The following is an 18,655-nucleotide window of genomic DNA, read 5'->3' on the forward strand; positions in this document are numbered from 1 at the left end:
TTTTTTGGAACAATTTGATTCAGGTGAGCGTCGTGGTCCATGACCCTGTTGTTTTATCTAGTGTTATTGCGTCGTAGTGCAAGTCTTGTAGATGAACGAATGTAAATCGACAGGTAAAGAGTTATTCGGTACAATAAACTTTAGCTGTTGAGCATCATTGAGTTTCTCTTACTGTGGGAGGGTAATCATTGACAACTAAAGAAATCGATTTCTTAAAGTCTAATATCTATAAAGTAAAAAAGTCATGCATCATCACCCGAGAACTACCTTGCGTCATTACCGATCGAAGGTTCGGTCGATGTTTTTATTAAATAATGTATAATGTTTTCCATGCTGTTGCCTACGCTATGAAATGATGGAAATCATTCAATCGCATAACATCTTGCACTTCGACATACTTTTATTCATATTTCAATGCCTTGCAATCATGTATACTTGATGTTTTTGTGTTGCTGAACAATGAAATAACTTTCCATGCCCTAGTTCTGCTGCTAATAGCGAAAAGTGCCAATGCCCTTGACTGTTTTCACAGATATTTATTTTTGTTATCGTTTACAGAAGAATTGGTTTTTTAAAACTGTTATCATGAAAGATATAAATTGATATTCTCCTAATCCAAGCAATCGAACGTGGCTCATAAATTTGAAATAAAAACGGCACGTTGCTGCAAAACTTAAAACGTTCTATATACAATGATATATATTTCTTATCAGTCCCATGTCCAAACAATGACGATCTTGAACATGTAAAAGTTGGAGATTTAAATGTTCGCCTGGGTATACGGTAAGATTCAATCAGTTCTGCGCCATTGGAAATCACCAGGATGTTTAATTCTGTATGTACACGTAATCCTTAGAACGAGGTATGTTTTCATGGGTAGAGATGGCAGCTTTTCGTACTTGTGTGCTGCTCTGGGTCTTTGTAGGAGCCAGAGCCGAAAGTGAGTACTATTTCCACAACTTATTCATATACTGCTCGTCTCTATAATTTGTCTCTCAGTCTTTATTTACGTATGTGGACTGAATATCAATCTTCTAACTTCATCTTATGCGCCTATTGTGTATGTGTACAATTTCATCTTAATTTTGGTATATGAATAATTGTCTATATGAATCTACAAGGAAACTAAAGTAAGTATTAGATGATCATCTGATCTATAATATAATATATTCAAACAGTTCTGACATAGACTTTCATTAGGACACAAAAATAATCAATACTATTAGAAAAGTGATGGAAGACAATAATCATAATATATATTTTTTGAAAACAAAAAATTTTGTAAATAGGAATTTATAAACACCGATTATAATTTTGGACAAACTTTTATAATTCAGAACAAACAGTTATATAAGTTATTGTGTTCCTGATGTTTTAATGAAACCAAGTCAACTGTGCTTTTAGTCGTGACCCTTTCGTACTTACTAGAATATACATGTAAGCATTGTGAAAGAAATTAAAGGTATTTTTCTATCATCTGAATTATGTTATTGATAAGACTAAATTGTCGACCCCAAAACGAGAAAAACAAACAATCAAATCGCGCAGTGCTTTGGTTGAAAGTAAATCAATTGTGCTTTGAATATTTTGTCAGCTGAACTTACTTTAAGGTGGATCGCTACACCAAAATTTTATTCAGTGGCTTGTTAAAATATCTCATATTGTTGGTTGGTTGGTTATTTGTTTTCTGTCCCGTTGAGAAATTTTCACTCATATTGAGAAGTCACCAGCTGCAGGTGAAGTACCACAAATTTAGACCTATGCTTAGCTCTCAGCGCTGTATCAACGAGGGTTCTTCAATGTGCCAACGACTGCCACAACACGGGACCTCCGTTTTTAAGGTCATATCAGAAAGACCCGTGGTTCTCACTTCTAAATGCCGACCGTTTGGCGAAGGAGCAATTACTACCAATGTTTCCGTCTTATGTTTGACGCCGCCATGGCATGAGCGGGGCTCGAACTCACGACCTCCCAGTTACGAAGCGAACGCTCTACCACTAAGGTCGAAAGTCTCAAATTATTTTATGATTCTTTGGTGTGTGTTTTTTGAAATGATTGAAAGGGTGTTTTGTTTGCAAATAAGATATTTTTTAAATTTAATGTTTTCTGTGATTTTATGTATGCGATCATTAAACATACCAAAAATTAAAAAATATTTATAAAAATTAAAAACAAATTTGTTAATATTTTTTATATCTATGACTAGAATCTATTTAAAAATAACATGTCATTTGGAAAAAGATATATTAAACTCAAATATCTTTAAAAAGATATTGAAACGAAATTACCAAACTTCATGTATATTGCATTTTTTCTTATTTGAACTAAACCCAACGAAAAAGTACCCATGCCAATCAAACTTGATTTAAAATAATTAAATTGCTGAGTGTCAATAAGAAATTAATTTTTTACAACAAGGGACTTGTCCGATTGTAATGTTTTCTATTATCACTTTTTATAATTCCGATCAGGATCAGTTTAATTTTGATCGGACATGGCTTTGATTTGAAAAATTGCAATATTTCTGAATCTAGGCCATTTCTTTTCAATTTCTTTTAAGAATATATTTGTCGAATATATCTTTTTTCTAACTGACATGTTTTTTTTAAGATTTTAGCCATAAATTTAAAAAACCATAAATAAATAATAATTTCAATTTTCATAGATATTTTTTTATTTGAAAAAATTAGAACGTCTATACAAGTCTGCTTGGTATATTTTATAGAATATTCATATCATGCACAATTGAACAGCGAAATTTGAAGTTTAACATTTTTTCTTTACTAGTAGATCACCTTTTTATCATTAAAAAAGACAAAATTCATATATGAAATAATTCAGAGCTTGTATAACTCTTTTGATGGTGAAATCATACTTCATATGATATGCTTTAACAATTTAAGCTATTGAATAAAGTTTTGGTGTAGCGATCAAACCTTTTCATTGAAAGATAATACACATGTAAATGATGTCGGCATCATTTGGATGTGTTTTAAAGGATGTTTTAGCAAATACAGTGATTGAAATCTGAGAGAAACCCGGTCTATGGGTCCAAGACTTTGGAAGATGGATTCCATTTTTTAAATATAAATCAGTTAGATTTCAAATATGCGTCAAAAGTTTTCGAATATCTCTTAAATATTCCAAATTTCAGACATAAAGTTTTTTACGAATGCTAACACATTACAACTTTTGAGTGATATACAATATATAACCGTGGCTTTTGGGGTTTTTTTTTTGTGTGTGTGTGGCAATTAACAGTATATAAACACTAGATTCTAGTATTGATCATTTCCCTTCTAAAGTTTGTTTCAACGTTTTAAAACTAGATTTTATGGATCAATTTTACGTACTTTTTTTAATTTAAAAGTATGTTAAGAAGTCAATGTGAAAGAAAATAACTACTTGGCATCTGTGAATTTAAATCACACCGTCATGTTATTGCCAGGAGTATATACCGTAAAGAATTAAAAATATGCAATGTGACAATGCTGTTCCATTTCATCTATTTATTATTGTAGTTTACATTCATTAGCAAGAAAAGTTGAAAGGACATTTCAACATATACTTGCACAAAGGCCAATCCAACCATACTAAGACTCGACTGATCTACACCTTGTAGAACTTTTACTAAAATTCAGACATCGCCTTTTGTATTATCCTGCTTACATTGAATAAAAAACATTCCTTCCTTAGAAGATATAGTAAATAATCATACAGTATGTGTTTTAGCATGACTATAATTCTGGTTTTCTTCCAGAGACTATATTTGACTCGGATTCTTTAACTGTTGTCGATCCGTCCACAGTCAACAATGCAGCGGATTATGCAGACCCAGCCAGCTGCGGTATGGTATTTGGACATGCTAGTTGTGAACTGTTAGTAATATATTGCCCCCACAGACAGATTATTCGATATCGACATTGTATTTCGATTGTATTTCCATGCAGTACATGTAACATCTTTTTCCATATCATTACATCCAATGACTGGTCGCCCTTACCTTCCTACATCACAATGACTGGTCGACTTACCCTCGTAAATCACAACGATTGGTCGCCTTAACCCTCATCATCACAATGACTGGTCGCCTTAACCCTCGTACATCACAATGACTGGTCGACTTACCCTCCTACATCACAATGACTGATAAACTTACCCTCCTACATCACACTGACTGATCGACTTACCCTCGTACATCACAATGACTGATCGACTTACCCTCGTACATCACAATGACTGGTCGACTTACCCTCGTAAATCACAACGATTGGTCGCCTTAACCCTCATCATCACAATGACTGGTCGCCTTAACCCTCGTACATCACAATGACTGGTCGACTTACCCTCCTACATCACAATGACTGATAAACTTACCCTCCTACATCACACTGACTGATCGACTTACCCTCGTACATCACAATGACTGATCGACTTACCCTCGTACATCACAATGACTGGTCGACTTACCCTCGTAAATCACAACGATTGGTCGCCTTAACCCTCATCATCACAATGACTGGTCGCCTTAACCCTCGTACATCACAATGACTGGTCGACTTACCCTCCTACATCACAATGACTGATAAACTTACCCTCCTACATCACACTGACTGATCGACTTACCCTCGTACATCACAATGACTGGTCGACTTACCCTCGTACATCACAATGACTGGTAGACTTACCCTCGTACATCTCAATGACTGGTCGACTTACCCTCGTACATCACAATGACTGGTCGACTTACCCTCGTACATCACAATGACTGATCGACTTACCCTCGTACATCACAATGACTGGTCGCCCTAAACCTCGTACATCACAATGGATGATTCAAATTATGCGAATGCAAAATTCACCGTCGAAATCGAAATAATATCGTCGATTTTGACAGCAAATGGCGGACATTTGCAAAACACAAAACTACAAGTCTTTATTAATAAAATGTTAATAAACATTGATAAATACAAATCACTTTCGCCGCGCAAGGATTCATTAAGCATCTATCTTAGTTCTTCATATAACCATAGTATGTAATCTATTTATCAAATTTGAAAAGGTAGTTATTGAAGATGGAGTTTGCAACGAACCTTAGTGACAGAAAATAAGTGTCGGCTGTCCATGTAATATTTACTTTGCTGTCCTTTAAAAACAGACTTTGAAGTAGCTCCGACAGAAAAATTTCAATTTTAGGGTGTTGCACCGAAGCGGGAATTTTCCCTAATCGGAGCTCCGTTGCCAGCACTCGTGACGTAGAACTGACCTTCATTCATATTTATATTCATTGCGTATTTGCCATTTAAATACCTGAAGCATTCCCCAGTACTAGGGACAAGCCTAATACATTTTATGTGTCAATACATTATACATGTAGTCTAAAGATAATTTTTGAAATCGTGAAAATTAAATTGTCTTATTTTTTCCCCCTGAGTATCAGATACAATGTATACGGTTACATGTTATGAGTGTATCAAATATTTAATATTCTATACTACTACAGTCCAAAAGCTCTTATACCTCTATACTCGTATGTATTATTTTCTACAACCAACAATTGGCAACTGTACATGACTCTGACCACAAAACAAATATAGGAAGTTTAATACGCATGAATAAAGTTCAACACTATTCGAAGTACATGTACCTGTAAAAATTTATTCAACATAGCAATTTGCTACTGGAATACATATAAACTCAAACTGTTTAACGGTTATTTACCTTGTTTGGCCTTAAAGTTTTCCTTCCAAAGCTTTGCAAAGTTCACAACGGTTTTTCGGAAAAGGCACCATGCCTTTGTCAACAACTTTCATTCAGAAAAACATACAAGTTTTCGTTAGCAGCCTTGACTATTAAAACACAGGTATCAGGGACGGATCCAGGAATTGGGGTTACGGGGGGCGCCACTTTATGAGGCAGTGGGTCCAGGGCGAAGCCCTGGTGGGGGTCCAGTGGGCGAAGCCCCCGGAAGCTCCTGGATTTTACAGATTTTATGGGGCTTGAAATATTTCTCCTATTTAGTCATTTGTACTATTTTCTATCATTTTAATAAGGTGAAATTAATAAAATGACACAAATTTTAGGGGGTTTTTTGGAAAAAAATTAAGTTCTCCCAATAAAGTAATCAAGAAATCAAAAGATTTTGTCATTTATATCTCCTGGAGTGGAAGATATTATTGTTTCTTTTATAGTTTAGTACATTTTCCAAAACACGATACCGCGATTTACCTTAAATTTGAAAATTTTAGGGGGGGGGGGTCTAAATCCGCCAATGCGGTATTGCATGCGATTTTCGGCGTGTTTTTTGAGAGTCCTATTCACAAACTAAACAATGTCCAGATTGGAAGCTTATTTCAAACTCGGCACATGGTAATAAACAGATTTAACATGAAACATTCATAAAAACTAGAAGCGTGTTTCAATTTAAAAATAAAAATCTAGATGGAAAACGTAATATGAACACCAAAAAAATGTGTTCGTGAGGGAGTCGAACCCGGTCGTTTTAAAAATAGAAAACATCTTTTTAAATTACATATATAAGAGTCGACGATCTTATCCACTGAACCACGCAGTAGACCATACATTACTAAGAAAAATTAACGTACAGGTGAAGTTGAAAATAATACCAGTGAAGTCGTTTCGATTTTTTAAAATTTACAAAAAAATGCCCCCGTGAAACAAAATTTCAAAGCGACAGTTGTTTAGAGAAAAACTCGAAGAACATGTTCATGCTAAATTTATCTTGTTTCACTGAGGCAGTTTTTCTGAAATTCGGGGATATCCCTCCATTTTAACGCTAAAAATCATATAAATCACTTATAGCTTGATTTAAACTCGAAATATTTTGGCCAATTTTGCCAATACACGTCTTTTAAACTTATTTTCAAAAATTATTGAATCAAGACATACGTTCCAATTGGTTTTATCATATATTTGAATAACTTAGATTTTTCGATCTTTCATGCAACACCTTAAGGGAAATTAACATGAGACGTGCAACACCTTCTTTGATAATCAAATATGAATCCTTGCGTGATTTGTATTTATCAGTGTTTATTAATATTTTAAGAAACGAAGTCTGGTATTTTTGTTTTATTTTTGCATCAAATTCTTAAGAGTGAGTTTAATTGTTGGGTATGTTGGCATATTTCTGCTCCCTGCATGCGAGATAAATTATGTCAACGATTAATATCGTATGTTGACATAAATAAGTCGAATGTCAACATTATTATTTTGCATGTTGATATAAATTATCTTGCATGCAGGGGGCAGAAATCTGTCACCATAGTTGGGCATGTCATGTTTCGTGAACTATAAAGCGTAAACTGATCCAACCCAGGTTATTTCGCTTATGTCCAACAATTAGATTCATTTCTTAAATACATGATTGATTATCGACGTCGAAACGATTATGGATATCATCAATATCGACAGCAAATATCGTGATTTACGAATTAGTTTCGATACTACAAAAAGTTAATAGAGTCGGTGTGATATTTTTTGTCAGGAAGCAAGCTGTACAGTATGGCCGCCGAAAAGGATAAAAACATGGCGGTGAACATCAGAGTCGCGGACTTCAACAAAGGAGGTGCTGATTATTTCCGCGCGCACCCATCTGTTACACTATGTCTACAGAGAGTTTTCTCCAAAGTCTACGAAGTTACAAGGGAAAAAGTTAGAACTTATTGTTTGCCCTTTTTATTCACAGGAGAAATATCAATTGATCTAAATGAGTAAAATGTTCTTCAAATTAAATTCATTAATCACACCGACCATTCTTATACAGACTATGCTTCTTGTTGGTAGATGAACTTTTGTAGATTTCTTTCACGACGCTATGTGATCATACTTGTGTATTTTAGAATTTCATATGTACATTGTTAGTGGTTATCTTTTCATGAAAAATTACGTGCGAAATGATCCCCAGAAAATAACGAAACTCACAATATTGGCTTCTGTAAAATTGTATTTCATCACTTGCAAGAAATCTTCCGACCTTATATCAAACGGAAACTACTGTGGATATCCTACTTGCATGTATTTGTAGCTGAAGATCGACATTGGATATGAAAAAATATCTGCAACAAGCGGCTACACACCTGATGACAAAAAGAACTACCTGAGCAGTGGCTGTGGAGCCGTCATTTCCTATAGAACATCAGGGGTGATAAGTGAAATTACCAATGCCGCTCTGTCTTTATGTCCCGTCATATTTGAAGTGAGTTACTCGATATACATGTAGTTTATTCCACTCTAGAACAGTACATATTGATATATCTCAGAACAAAGAGTTGATGCTTCTATTATATGCAAATTAGATATTCAACAAATTATAGTTATATCAATGCTTTTCCCGTAAAACATCAAACGATATAACATCATAAGAGGCACTAAGCGCACTTCTGTTTCCCCCAGCAAAACCAGAGAGACATTGGTATCTACGTAGACTCATCCTCCGTGTTTCTGTTTATGACTGGAGACATTACTTCCACCCCCGTGTATCAAGGCGGCGGATTGACCCTAACAAGTGCTCAAGCCTTAGTTAACAAAGGATTAGGTAAGTTAATGGGTAGTCTAATCTTCATCTCTATAATTTTATCTCACGTTGTATACAAAATCTTTGTTCTGTTCATAGTATATTGAAGCGACGCACAGTTAATCGTATTTCAATAGAAAGTTCTCATAAAGACTTATCGAGTGACGTGATAGTACAGTGTATCGAACTGAAGAATAAATGGCTAATTAAACAATTTAGTTCCAAAGAGGATTCCCGACTGCAGCAAATTCCCTACAGTGACTAGTGGTTCACACTACCCCGCCGGAAAATCCGACCCCTCATCTGTAGTAGGGGTAGTAGACGAAGCTGTTCTTCCAAGCATGGACACTGACGTCAGAAGGTAGATTATTTTGGGCAGGAGGAGCTGGTCCTTTAGATGAGTGTAATATAATCTAAGTGAGGGAGGTTGACACCAGTTATGATACAATATAAACCGAGTCCAATATTTGCGTACGTTAGATGTACAGAATTGCACTAGAATTGTTGTATAAAAGACAAGCAGATTAACAGACAAACGTACTTACAAATAAACAATCTTGTGTTAATATGTAAAGTACACTAATCTATCTGTTCTTATGTTGCAGTAACCGTATCAATTTAGATTCGAACACCTTTTTAAGTAACCGTTATGTATTGTTAAGTTTCAAATTATAAGTATTTTTCACAAGATATCTAATGCTTATTGTAGATTAGCGCAGTATATTGGCACTGACGTGGATTTCACAGGATGCATGGCGTATCCAGGAAATGGCTTATCCAACAGGTTTCGACATAATATTTTTTTTAAACTATTCGACCTTTCGTTAAAATTAGAATCATTTCAATTAAAGATGTTCTATTTTTGCTTCAGGTGTCCTATTCGTGTAATGAGCCCCAGACTGTTCAACGTCCTCCTTAACCTGAAAGCCTACACGAATAAAGTTGATTTAGGCGGAACAGGTGCGTCTGTAGCAATTGAATTAATCTTTGTCCATGTTTTATATGATATGCTTCAAGTATATTTTTTCACGATGTGTTTATCTTGGTAATCAGGCGGTAAGATAACTGTTGAGGAAGCTTGGAATGAGGGATCGGACCCAGACAGTCTGAGAGCAGAAGGACGTATGATTAAAGTCAAGCTAAGTTCCGGAAACAACGCTGCAAATCTCGAGAAGCTGTCTCGGTTGGCAATTTGTGCGAAAGCCGACCACGTGTCCAACATGGGTATTTGAAGTTTTTCAAAATTTTGAAATCAATACTGTATCTGGAAAAATTTCATCCTCTTGCTGCTTTTTGCTTTTCGTCCTCTTTTCATAACGATGCTGGTATCAAACGATTTAATTAAAATTTTAAACTTGAAAAAAAGCAAAATTACAAAGTGGCGAAATCAATTTCCAATGCGTCGGTGCGAAAATAATACGGGTCGAAAATATCCTAGCATGAAGTACCATGAAAAGAGTTTTTACACAGATTAAAATAATTGATTCTTTTTCTACAGGAACTTATATCGTGATATCGTCGAAAAAAATGAAAGGAAGAACAGAATCCTCAATAAATTTTCCAAGAGCGACTCTTGTGTCTGTTGAACCACCCGCTTCTAAAACCGAAATGTACGCCTTGCCGACAGAAATGGCGGACGAAGAGGATCAGTACCCGCTTTTTGATTCTAATGGAAGGGTATGTAATAGATGCAAACTGTGTCACAGACGTTGACTGTATTTTTCAATGATTGTTAAGTTGAACTGTTGTTAATTATTTTTGACATTGTTGTTGCTATTTTATAGTTAGATCTTATAGTAAGTCAAGGCGCTACTCTGTCGAAATTCATCGCAAAGGATACTCAGTTTCGATACTTACGTCTGGCTCCAGCTATTGCTCAGTGTTATTCCAAACTGGTCTACAACGAAAATAAATGGCTGAACGCTTCCGGTAGGAACAATTTGGATGTTTATACGATCGTTTTAAAGTTTGTAATATATTTTCTGCTTCCCAATTTGACTTAATATCTTCTTCTATCAGATCCACCAGTTGATATTGAAATTGTACGAGCCTTTATGTCAAACGAGGAACAGAAATCGTTGATTCAAAGTTCTGACGAACGCTACAACACCCACACGTTAGGACAAGCTCTGGAGCTGAGATACGCCAGCACGGTTGTCAACGGTACAACAGTGTACAATAATGTCAGGTTAATAAAGAAGGTTGTGGACATCTGTGGACCAGTATTCAACACATACGGCTTCAACATGAACCTTGGATTGTATCCAACGTCAGTTTATGTCAGCATGGATGAAGACCAGTTTCTATTTTGGTCCAACTCCGAATCTTTAATCCCACAAGGCTATACTGAGCAAACGTTCGACCTTTATCTAGAGGCCCGGAGGGAGTCTGCATTGCGTAATTTCATCTTTCTACTACTCTCTTCTCTGCAATATCTATCACTAGATGTTTTGTCCTGTAATATTGAGTAGCTAATACCCCGGTTGTATGACATTAATATATGTATAATTATAATACCTATATGCATCTAAGTAAGACAGAAAATAATTTACCAAGCCTTTCAATAGAGTCTAGAATAGTGGATCCAGATGACATCACAGAGGCGTGCACAGATCCGGATGTCCCACAAAGACAACACATCAATTACAAATACAAGGAGCCTAAAGTTATTCAGAGGAAGAAGAGGAGAAGGAGGCAAACGGCGGATGCATGCATTCCAAGTGACGTAACAGACTTCTGTACCTCCACCCTAAAAAACAGAGAGGTTGTAGTGGAGGAGCTATGGACTTTATTGTCTAAAAACAAACACATCTACCATGAACCAGAGTCTGAAGTGGAAGAGGCTCTGAAGGGTTGCCTGCTGGCCTGTGGCACGTGCCTGGAAGGTATCATTTAAATATATTCAAAACTGAGTGATGCGTTTCAGAAAAAGAATAAATCATCAAATTAATACTTGTATTGAAATAAGTAATTAACTCTCGTTTGAATATTGCATACCATGTTGTTTGAAGGGTCTATTTATGAGAAGAAATTAGAGCACTGCAGTAATCTGATTCACTGGATGCCGTTTGACCTTATGAACAACCAAAAAGATATGACAAACTTTTTTGCACGAGACAACATCGAAACGTTTGCCCTTGCTTGTGAAGGCAGTGGGCATTGCCTTCTGAGAGCGCCCATTTTCTCCATCCTTGGTAAGAACCGGGATTCTTTTAAAACATTTAGTCATAATAATAATGATGGTAATGATGATTATGAAATCCAGACCGGATTAGCGATGAAACTGTAAATATCCAGTATATTAGAAGTGAAAATTGTGGATCTTTCGGATGAAAGCTTTCGTGACTTGGTAGGTGTTCTTCGACGAGGAACTCTCGCATAATGTTAAACCAATAGAAAACACACCATGGATTAAGTCTGTTTCATACTAGAGTACAACATGAGACAATTGATAAATGCAGTGAAATCCAATTCGATTGAAGCATAAAGGAATACATGTACACTGTATATCATTGGCAGGTGGTTTTTTCTCTTCCCTAGGAAGTGACACCCAAGCTGAAAACCCTAATTTGAATGAAGCAGCTCTAAATATTTTTTAGGTTCGGAGTGGAACACCTACGTCCAGCCTCCAACCAGGTTTTCTTATCCCCCTCCCCTTTCAACCCAATTCTAGATTTTTATAGGTAAAAGATATAAATTTTAATTACCAAGAGGCCATTCTCAAAACTGGCCATCTCTTGTTTTATCCTAGAACCACCACTGAATTGACCAATCGAGAAAATTTTAGAAATGGTAATGCCATTAGGGGGTTGCATTCTCCATCTTGGCACAAAATAAAATTTGTAAGTGAAGATTTTTCAACTGAAAGTGGATGTATAGAGGGGAGTTCGCTACCTCCTTTACATGCACTTTACGTTACAATCATTGAGAAATTCGATAAATGCATGAATTGTTTTATCAGAGAAAAAGTTGGTCCTAATACTTACAAGAAATGCCAGTTGTTCTGAAGTAAACCGAGAAATATCATCTTCCTCTAATAACTGGGAAATTTCAAGAAATGTGCAAATGTTTTATAAGCTCCAATCTATGTCATACCCGGAAAAGTTGATTACGTAAAAAAAAAAAAACTCCGATAGAATGCAATACTTACTCAGTAGTTGTAATAGAAAGAGAAGATACTGGTCCGATTTTTCAAAGATACCCTAAATATCCGTATACATGTACTAGTATTTCCAGTATACTGTGATGATTGATAAAACGAATTTTGTGTATTCTTTTCGTATTGTAGCTGTTTCTCTGCAATATTTTCGATGGGACGTAAATCCAACTAGCCCCTAAAAATTGTAGTCTCTCCCTCATCTAATCGCTTGTGGTACATCAAAATTGGTACCGTATAAGTTTCACATTGTGACAACTCGCAAAGCTTACCTTTCCTTCTGTTTTGTAAATCCTTCACATAACCTTTTTCGCAGTCCTGATGGAAGTAAACAAATTCTTACTGAAACTATGATGATTAATTACCCTCTACAGAGCAAGACGGCGTTTGCCAATCACAAAACAAGACAAACAAACAAAAACGCACGAAAACTTTTTCAGAAAACTGTTTTCGTACAATTTTTCTTTTACTTACAGCCCCTAGTGTAAAACTCCGATATCGGCCAGACCCAGACAGAAGTGTGATTGAGGATCTCTACTCCTCCGAGGAGAATCCCAGTCCCTTGCTCTCACTGCTGGAGGAGCTATACGCCATTTCCGCTACAGGAATCACCAAATTCTGGGTCAAGGACGAAAAAGAAATCAGTTCGATGAAGCTAGCCTTACGGGTATGTGGTATATGTCTCCAATGCCCACCGTAAATTTATATTCATATCGTGGACAGAGAAAGTACATTATTATGTGACTTACATTTTGTTTCGTCTGCTTAGCATAGCAACTCTTAATGTAAGAAATTACTCTTTTCGTTGTCTGACTGTGTGTCTAGTTGGCCACGCCCTAGAATTTATGTAACTGAGAAATACAAACTTTTTAGTCGCCTACCGACGAAGTCGAAGAGGACTTTTTAAAAGTTTGCACTCCGTCCGTCCGTCCGTCCGTCTGTCTGTCCGTTAGTCTGGTAAATCAGTTTTCCGCACTTTTTTCTGTTCTTGCAGATATTTATTTCATATTTGGTACATTGGTTTGCCATAACAAGTTACAGATGAAGTTCGAATTTCGTCTCGGTCAATTGATTTTTCACTAAGTCATGGCCCTTGGACTTGGGGAGGAGGGGGTCCGAAAAACTGATAATTCACCACACTACATTGTATTTTTTGAAGTCGAAGGGCCGTAACTCAGTGAAAATTCACAAAATTAAAACTTTATCTGTAACACATTATGACAAAGCAATGTACCAAGTATCAATTAATGAATACCTGGAAGCACAACAAAAACCAAGTCTGGAATCTGATAATTTTCTTTCTTGCACGTGCAGATATTCATTTGATAATTGGTACATTTCAGATCGCCTCTATAAAGTTGATAATTAGTGGAGTCACATCCACACCTGATCACCAGCTTAAAGCCTACATCCAAGTTTCTTATTTCTGTAGATAAGAGTACTACACTCATCTTAAAAAAACTTCTAACTTAGTAATACAACAATGTAGCTACATTATTCATGATCACCTACATTTCACTGTACATTGACATGACCTAAACCTAATTATAAATTTGTCTTTTTTCCTGGTCTAGTCTTTGTACCTGAATAGTGATTCCTATCTTGGTTCCCCAATTTTCCCCTTTACTTTAACCTACATAATGCCCTTTATCATAACCTACATAATGGACTTCGAATATTGCTGCAGTTCAGTAATTTTTGCGACCGGTAGGAGACTATGTTTTGCCATGCAATACTCTCAGAATGCTCGTTTATAATTATCTACCACGAGTAATGGTGAGTAACATGTTCTGTATATAACGTAACTATGAGATTTAACTACTAGTATTTAGCATCTGAATCTGAAGCATACTGTATTACTTTCCTGCGATACAGGAACATCAGTTTTCACAAACACATCTTGTTCACAAGCCAGCCCATTCTCCGTCACAAGGCCAGTATTTTTGCTGGAAGGTGTGTCTCGGCTTCTATATACGATTGGTCGCTTTACCATTCCTTATTGTGATATTCAGCCAATGAAAAAGCCCCTTATTTGCAGTCCTCGGTAGCATAGAAAAACTTGCTTTCGAAGCCAAAATTTTGACTACCTTTAAGTTGGACAAGTTACAAAACTTTCAGCGAGATGCTTTATCTGCATTATTGAAATGGAGGGTGTATTTGTGTCTATAAAGACAGGGGAGGTAACGGGATTGTAAGACCATATCTTAATTCAAATTTGCATTTAATTTTTAAATTGTATCATGCATGACTGATTTTACTCACGTGCCATGAAGCAGTGATGATAATAAACATACCAGAGGCGGATCCAGGATTTCCGAAGGAGGGGGGGGGCACATGTAAAAGTGAAGTATTAGTTAAAATAATCAGCCATTTTGGGTGCCAAATCTGGCGCTTTCATATATATACACGTATCTTAGATAGTGACACAACAAAACACACACACTTTCATGGGCGCCACCATTACAGCTGACACTTTGAGTACTGGGAATATTTACGGCGATTCCCATTGGTCCTCGATGGGTCACTTAAGATCACGCATTTTAATGAGTTATGCGAAACTATAGGCCTTGTGACCCACGGTAGGTAATCGTAGAGCGACCGACCGTGGGTTTCCGACGATGGCCCATTCTATGAATTAAGATTTAAGAAGTCGCATGCGTTTCTGCGGGACAGGTGTCTGTTACCGCGGAACTGTTCTGATAAAGAATGACGTCTTTTACGTATAAGAGTACACATACTTGCTAAAATATCTTGATAATTGTCTGAATTAACTCTAGTCGTTACTGGTTATTTTACTGATCCATTGTGTTAAGATAACACGCAACGGATGAGCAGACAAATCTTGTCTTCATACCCGTCTCGTGTTTCAACACCTACCAATGTTTTGTCAGCGATAAACATAGGATGTTTTATGGTATCATATTTTATAAAGACATCTATATTCACAATGCACAATCAATTAATCTATATTCACATTATATTTACATTTGATGTTTTAATGGTAGGTTTTCTTACAGCTTTCCATGTTTGCAAATCAACAAGAAGAAACAACAGATTAAGCAGGGCTGTGTTTGTTGTTATTGGCTTTTGTTTGTGTGGGTTTTTTTTTTTTTTTTTTTTTTTTGGCATTCTGATGTCGATAGGATTTTATTGTACCACATGTATATACAGCACCGATATTTGAAATTTTTTCTGTGAAATCACGCCTTGGAGTGTAAATTGTATCGACTGCAATTAGGGATTGCTTTGTCCGTGTGACATACATGAAAACTTCTTGATTCGGACACTTTGGTTTTATGTAAAATCGCCTGTATGAATCTAGAGCCCGGATAGGGACTTAAACTGTTATATCATCATACCAGCCAGCAATAAATACGCTTACTTCATTGATATCATTATTCAGTAACTTCATTTCAATCACAATATGAAAGTGAATCATACATATACTTGGGAAAAAATATGCATTTTACTCCCCGCCCCATTATCATAAACTACTATCAAAGGGACTGGTTCACGATTTTTGATAAAAATATTTTTCATTTTTGATGGTAAACATTAAAAATATAACTCATTTGATATTGACAGCCAAAATTTTGACCTTCTGAATACAAGAATAAAAGCAATATTTTAGCCTTAAATCTGTGTTATGTAAACAGAGACTCGAGTCTTTTTACATGTATGTATACAAACAAACAAGTTAAATATTGATTTTGTAATATAAAGAATCTTGATTTTGCATAGTCACAAATTTTAACTTTTAGATGACACATTTACCTCAAAAATGCTTGAAATGTGAAAGATATGATGATCGATATCCATTTCTTTTGAAAATTTCGTAAACAATAACATACCGCAATCTTAGTTTTTTTATGTGAACTCTTCTAAACACATTAGACAGTAGATTTTTATGATTAAAAGTGAAAAAGAAAATTTTGGGGAAAATCGTGAATTAGTCCCTTTAAATTGATTTGACCATGCGCACCCATTCTTTAAAAACGTAATTAAAAAATTGTCACACATTTATACTTACATCATGTGAGAGTAGTATCTTATCGCTAATTATTTATGCAACACATTTAAGCAACAGTAGAGAAATGTAAGACTCCACTAAATTCCCACGGATGTTCATATTTAGAGTATATAATTCCAATATACATATACTCTTACATACATCCTGCAATATTTTTGTCGCAGGCGGCGTTGATGTACAATCCTGACGTCTCAGAGGTTCATGTGTACGTCACCAAGGCCAATAGCAAGTCCCCAGTACAAGGCGAGGTGGAGAAATATGTGAAAGAATTTGCCCAGAGCGGTTGTCCTTCATATACCCGAGAAATTCTAGCACCTTTTCGGATACTGGATCCTCCTCACAGTAAGTACTTGTTTACTAAGGTGGTATCAAAATGGTCAAAGCTCAAAAACAGGAACTCTAGAAAGAATTACCTAATTGTTTGTAGGTGTGAGGAAAAGAAGTGCTTTTAATTTACGGAAAGAGAGTGAAGAAATAATGACGGCCAGTCTTCGCCGAGAGATGGACGACTTTGCAAAAGAGGCGCCATAAAACAATGTTTTATCGAACATTCAATACTATTGATACTTTCTGTGATCGTTTCAAATCATCTGATGTTACGTGCTCTAGTAGACACTATCCCAGTTCAATGTTAAATATGTACTGTTTTCTTTCTACAAATCTGTTTTATATTATCTGTTTTATTGTTTGAATCCGTCCAAATAAATTTTCCATATATTGATTAGCAATGTGTTTCTTTTAAAATTGTTATCAAAGTAAAACAATGCATTAATTAATTAAATCAAACACATAGTTCTTTTTTTAAAAGATGTTTTAATTCACTGTCACTTCCTCATAAATAAAAAAGACAGGTAAGACTTTTATCACAAGTCATAAAATTTTCACAATTCAAAAACTTAATAAATGATATATATGTACAATGCCGTGTTAATTCTAACAATATCCCTTTTGCATCCAATCATTCAACACATCTTGACACATTAGTATCGAATAACAGTTACTCTCTGGTAACTAAACAACCCGAATATAGAAATTTAAAGGGGATATCCGTCTACACACGAATAAGGCCAAAAAATAAAGAATAAAAATCAAGCCCTGCTATTTACAAAGGGGCATGTTTGCACATAACATTGAAACGACTCCACAAAACACAGACACAAGCGTAACCAGAACGAACACAAATTACATCAGTTTTGTCTTAGTTATAATTGCACAGTTATGTCTCTATATAGCACCATAAATGTAAGAGTTCGTTGCTGCTGCATATATCATAGTTGGGGCAAAATGCACACACATCTATTTACAAGCCAATCGACTTCCTGTTGCCATGATGGCGGACATTTTAAAACTCGGATACACCGTATCCATCCTCCATTGTTGGGGTGTAGTCGTACGAATAAATCTTCTGCGTTGTAACTGGCTGATTTGAGTGTCCTGGCGGGTACACTTGTCGCTGGTTTGTGCACGTTTCGTTGATCATGCGGTACACGTGATATTGGTTCCAGTCTCTGTCACCTAAAATCCGTAAACAAACACTTTCATTCTCGTTTTAACGTGTTTTGAAATTTCAAAAATATTCAAAGTAAAGATTCAGGTAGAAATAAAATGAGTGATAAGCAGTAGCAATAGAACAAACGACTTTCAATCGGAAACGAACTTTGCATGCGAGAATTAAGACCGGTATTTACCTCCGAGTACAGTGACCTACTGCAATATTTGTATTGTACTTGATTAATAAATGCAACAAAAAAAAATGCAGTCTTTCGATTATGTTTCAAAATATATAAAACGGCGTCTCTTTAAATTGTTTTGTAGAATTTGAGAAAGAAAGAAATACCGCAAGGGAAACCACTTTTGTCCAATATAGGATTCACTCGTGCATGTAGTAATGTAAACACAGGAATTATCAAATTAAAATGATAAATTCGTAAAA

At 35.7% G+C, this 18,655-nt stretch overlaps 1 protein-coding gene across 2 annotated transcripts; it reads left to right on the top strand.

The window, feature by feature from the left end:
* The first annotated feature begins 617 nt into the window (after nt 1-617).
* On the top strand, nt 618-17,444 carry LOC125672258 (uncharacterized). Of its 2 annotated transcripts, XM_048908456.2 has the most exons (17): nt 618-940; nt 3,761-3,847; nt 7,508-7,674; nt 8,048-8,218; nt 8,416-8,557; nt 8,756-8,897; nt 9,246-9,320; nt 9,408-9,496; nt 9,590-9,760; nt 10,035-10,213; nt 10,321-10,465; nt 10,556-10,933; nt 11,104-11,421; nt 11,548-11,730; nt 13,169-13,359; nt 16,887-17,064; nt 17,150-17,444. In XM_048908456.2, exons 1-17 carry the CDS (start codon nt 865-867, stop codon nt 17,251-17,253), a joined length of 2,796 nt encoding a protein of 931 aa, XP_048764413.1. In that variant the 5' UTR covers nt 618-864; the 3' UTR covers nt 17,254-17,444. The 2 variants fall into 2 exon arrangements, with proteins under 2 accessions (XP_048764413.1, XP_056018842.1); XM_056162867.1 differs by having other exon boundaries at nt 786-940; nt 16,887-17,444.
* Nucleotides 17,445-18,655: the final 1,211 nt, after the last annotated feature.

Source organism: Ostrea edulis, chromosome 4 (genome assembly GCF_947568905.1).
Source record: "Ostrea edulis chromosome 4, xbOstEdul1.1, whole genome shotgun sequence".
NCBI lineage: Eukaryota > Metazoa > Mollusca > Bivalvia > Ostreida > Ostreidae > Ostrea > Ostrea edulis.